A 5,000-nucleotide genomic window follows, 5' to 3' on the forward strand; every position below is an offset into this window, starting at 1 on the left:
CGATTCCGTGAAGCTTATGACTCCGCTTACGACTCCGATCTTTGATTTTCACCCTGGGTCCTAAGTGTTCTTACGACTCCGACTTGGACTCCGTCGCTAGAGAAAAACAGCCTTAAAGCTTCCTTGGAACAAAGCTTGTGAATTTAGGACACCGACTTTATGCCCAAATATGGACAAAAGTAAGATCGAAGCTACACGCGTGGCAAAATGCACGAGCTACAAAACCGGAGCTCTGAACCAGAGTTAAACACTTCATGGTCACGAGATTCTGATAAAACCTCAAACGTTAGTTGCAAGTAGACAAGTTAAACCACTGCAGGCTCTTGTGGAGTAAAATGGTAACTTGGAAAATATAGAGAATTACATCACTTCCATTGATGTGAGGATCTGAAAAGAACTTCCATGGTATTGATTCAACGTTCTTTTTGCAAAATAAATAAATCATAATTCCTTCAATTTAAATGCAGTTTGACAAAGCGGCTGTGGTCTGGGCCACTCTATCATCTTAGATCGGTCAGCGGTGTTTGAGATAGGCGCATGCCACTTTGTGTCGTGCTTTTACTTCTCGCCCCAGTTGTTCAAGTGATGGATATCGCTATCCACCGGATAAATCACTATCCATTGGATTGCGCAATTGGCTTCGCTATGACTTATCCACTGGATAGTGATTTATCCGGCGGGTATCACTATCCATCTTTTGAATAACTGCGGCCCGGGCCCGGTTGTTCAAAAGCCGATTAACGCTAATCCCAGATTAACAATTAACCAAGGAGTTTATTTCTCTACTCCCAAATGCTGTTTAACGCTGATTTTCGGCAAAACTTTACATTAGAAGAAGTCAATCTTGAAAAGCAAAAATAAGCAAAAGAAACTTTCACCAAAAAGTTGAAAACGTGAAACAAAAGTTTACGTTAATCCTGGATTAAGTTAATCGGCTTTTGAACAACCGGGCCCTGGTGTTCGACTGAGAACGACAAGGAAAAAAATAGGCACGCATTGCGTACGTGTGGTAGTGCAGTAACGTGACACAGAGCTTTATTCCATAACTGTCAACTGAGTTGCGTTTTGTTTTCCACGAGATTCAAGTTGTCTTTGCGTAATATGTAGCTCTAATAGTTCACAATATTGCTTTGGTATCGTAATCATTTAAGTGCTATGGTAGATGTCTTTGGTAAATAGCACCTGAGAAGACAGGTAGTTACTACTAAAATACTAAACCAAAAAAGATTGAAGAAAATAGAAGGGAATCGAGAATTATTGGCTTCGAGGCAGACATAAACTTTGCTTCAACTTCTTTTCCACAGCAATTTTAAGCGTGTGCTCTGCGTGTCTGACAGCTTGCCACCACAAAAGTTCACTGAAGGTAATCGTTGTCCGGCGGGGTTAGTATCTGGATGGGAGACCTCAAAATATACGACTTGCTGTCAGAAAGCACCAAAAATTATATTTTAACACTCAAAAATGCGAACTAAGCAAGGTACAGATTTTGATAGCCTCCCTTATGAAAAACAAATTTTGATGCAAAAGCGAAAAAATATCGATACAAAGTTTTTAGGAAGAGCAAAAGGAAGTTTTTAGGAAGTGTTGATCGAGGTTATAAAAAAATTGCCATCGGCAACAAAATTTGGGACATGAAAACAACATAAATTTCGTGCTGCGAATACAAACCGTTTCCCTGCTAGTAGAGATCTCTTTTCTTTTGCGTTCGCTGGGCTGACGATACAGGAGAAGAGACCTCTGCCATGAGTCGAAATTCACTGTGTTGAGCATGCACGGCGGTTACTTAGCAACCGAATCCTTACGTCATACTTCATGTTGTGTGGGCTCACTTAACAGCGGAATTACTGTAAAGGAATGCGCGGGACACAGTGGATTCAAGTCACAGTCAGTGCCGTCCAAGGTTGTGGACGGCGGTTGGATCAGAGCGAGTGGTAGGTACTTGGTGTCTCTTTTTCTATTGTTTCAAATTTTTTGAAACAAGGTATAAAACGTTCAGTAATAAACGTTATAAAACGTTCAGTAATACAATTACCCTAACGCTAACCCTAGCGCTAACCCTAATCTAATCCTGAAGGTTTTACCGTGTTGAGATAATTTTGTGCAATAGATAAGCACTAAATGACAAAATACACCAAGTACCAACCGAACGAGTTTCGACCCATGGCAGAGATCTCTTCTCCCGTTCTAGTCAACCCAGCGAACGCAAAAGAAAGGAGACCTCTGCTAGCAGGGAAACAAACCGTTCACATCAGCGAAAAACATTTTGGCAGATTGTTCAATTTTGCTATCGTACTTTTGGCTGCACAAATAAACTGCAAAATCGAAAGTGACAGCGATTTCAGCGGCCGCCTGTGATCAAGTTACCTCGCATGTTACTACCAACTGAAGAAACAAACATCTGTGACAAAATGACGGCAAGACACCGGGTTTTTGTTTTTTTCTTACAAGGGTTATAGATTTCGACAAAAAATGTGCCAGGTTGACCATTGTTTCACTCTCTTAGACGAGGTTATTTATCTTCCTGTAATTGAGCCACCCTTGTTGCAAAAATTGCGTTCATAACTGCGAAGATCATAGCTTCACTTGATTTCATATCCGCAGTTCATATATGATTCACTTCATATACCATTCATCACAGAGAGTCTTTAACAGCAATTAGTTCTACTGTACACTATATATTTTCCCTTTCTAAGGATAAGAATGTTTAGAATAGAAGTTGACCTTGGTTTAGCCTGCGAACGCAGACGTATTTCCGGCGGTCGTTTCTTTCCCCCGAAAGATAACAAAAGTAGTTACGTCACAAAAATCGTTTGGCAGCTCGGTTTCACAAACGCTATTTTTCGGGGGAGAGAAACGACCGCCGGAAATACGTCTGCGTTCGCAGGCTAACCTTGGTTCAGATGATAACAGCTAACGAGCACATCTGGGTTATTAAGATAAAAAAGTTATTGTATCAATTGTGGGAGGCGCGGTGGCCTCATGGTTAGTGCGCTCGACTCCGGATCGAGTGGTCCGGGTTCGGGGCCTGGCAGGGGACATTGTGTTGTGTTCTTGGGCAAGACACTTTACTCTCACGGTGCCTCTCTCCACCCAGGTGTATAAATGGGTACCGGCGTAATGCTGGGGGTAACCCTGCGATGGACTAGTATCCCATCCAGGGGGGAGAACAAATACTCCTAGTCGCTTCATGCTACAGAAACCGGAGATAAGCGCCGGCCTGATGAGCCTTCTGGCTCGTAAGCGGAGACTTTTTTTTTTATCAATTGCAGTGCTATGCATAAAATCCCACATTGTTGATTGTATTGCTTCACCATTAAAATGATGGAAGAATGGTGGGGACCAAAATGAATGAAATGTTATCCAGGTGATCTGGTGATGTAATTTAATTGGAGGACTGGGAAGAAAAATTTTAACGCCGTATCCCACAACCGCGCGCGGCCTCAGGTGTTGTTTCCAAACTCCCTGCAGTATTTCCATCGCCAAAACTCAACAGATCATTCCGTGTCTACCACATTTCCTGTTGCTGAATGAACATTCAAGAAGACCGAAAATAAGGCCGCGCGCGGTTGTGGGCTACGGCGCTAAATTTTTCTCCCCAGTCCTCCGAATTACGAATTACGTCACCAGATCACCTGGATTAGACGGTTTTAGCAATTACACCTCCTTTTGCAAAAATGTCTTCTGAATATTAGTGAGTAACTTAAGAAAAGAGCATGCCACACTAATACCTTGTCATTGGTTAAAAGCCCGACCACAAGTGGACCGGCTATACCAGGCAGCGTTCCTGCAGAATTGGTAATCCCCATCAATACTCCGGCATATCTTGGGGCAATATCCAAGTGATTAACAGTATATGAAGCAGCATTAAGATTTAAGAATCCGAAAGCCAGCGAAAATAAAATGACGGCTAAGCTGGTGTCCTCATAGCCAACGTAGCTTGTGGATATCAATAAACAGGCTGGTATAAGGAAACCTATAAAATGAAATGAAACTTAAAATTAAGTTACTGTTACACAATTATCCTGCAGTTTTATTGAAGAACGTTTATAATTATAAATAATCACTTTTTATAATAAAAGATGCACTGTATAATACTGAGAGGGGATATTGATTCCGTGTGCCATGATGCAGTTCATGACGAGATCATCAAAAATAACTATTGACCTTTGTAAACAGTCATTACTTTGTTCTTTTAACCAAGGTATACGATTCGGCTCTGATTCTTTTTTTTTTTTTTTCATTTTTATTTTGCGGTTGCGATTTGCCTGCGCATGCGTAAGATTTCTTGGCCTCGCAAAGGCCCTTTTTAGAGAAGGCAGCCGAGGTAGGATTGGAACACAGCAGCCCTAGCAAAAAAGCCAAGAGAAATGGTGTGTCGACTGCCGCCTGACTCCCTTTCTGCAGCATTATTATATAGCTACCAAATTAATTATTTTTCAGTTTAAACTACTTCATAGGCGTTTAGCGACAAATGATTTTCTAAATAAAATAGGCATTAGAGACAATGATATTTGCACTTTTTGCAGAACAGAGAAGGAGTCCATTTTCATTTATTTAGGTCGTGTAGCGAGACGTCTTGTCTTTGGCAGGGCGTTATAAAATGGTTGGCCCGAAACCAAATAAAAGTAAAATCCAACGTTTTCACTCCCGATATAATAATTGGCCTGAGGTCGGACACCCTATCTAACACAAAGCAATACTTTTTTTTCCCTGTTGCCAGATATTACATACAGTCCTTCACAAGGAAGTACTCCCAAACATAGAAAGATTTCATAGTTTTCTGTCTCCTTTAGTACCTTTTTAAACCTCAAAAAAATAAATAAAAAATTAAATTAAAACAAAAATAATTAGGCTGAGAAATCGTAGCAATGAACCTTTTCATGTTCATAGCTTACTGAATACATGTACATGTATGTTAAGTAGTTCTGCAGTAGTGCGTTACTTTATATTTGAAACGCGTTTGAAACTGTTTGAAAACCAAGGTGTAATTGAGTAATTTT

At 40.7% G+C, this 5,000-nt stretch overlaps 1 protein-coding gene across 1 annotated transcript in view; it reads right to left on the reverse strand.

The window, feature by feature from the left end:
* LOC138003789 (sialin-like) overlaps window positions 1–5,000 on the reverse strand; it is a 26,065-nt gene that overhangs the window by 2,898 nt on the left and 18,167 nt on the right. Inside the window, exon 9 of the mRNA XM_068850020.1 lies at window positions 3,729–3,973. Within this exon, the coding sequence (XP_068706121.1) occupies window positions 3,729–3,973 (245 nt within the window). The remainder of the gene's footprint in view (window positions 1–3,728; window positions 3,974–5,000) is intronic.

The sequence above is a fragment of the Montipora foliosa genome, chromosome 5 (assembly GCF_036669935.1).
Source record: "Montipora foliosa isolate CH-2021 chromosome 5, ASM3666993v2, whole genome shotgun sequence".
Lineage (NCBI taxonomy): Eukaryota > Metazoa > Cnidaria > Anthozoa > Scleractinia > Acroporidae > Montipora > Montipora foliosa.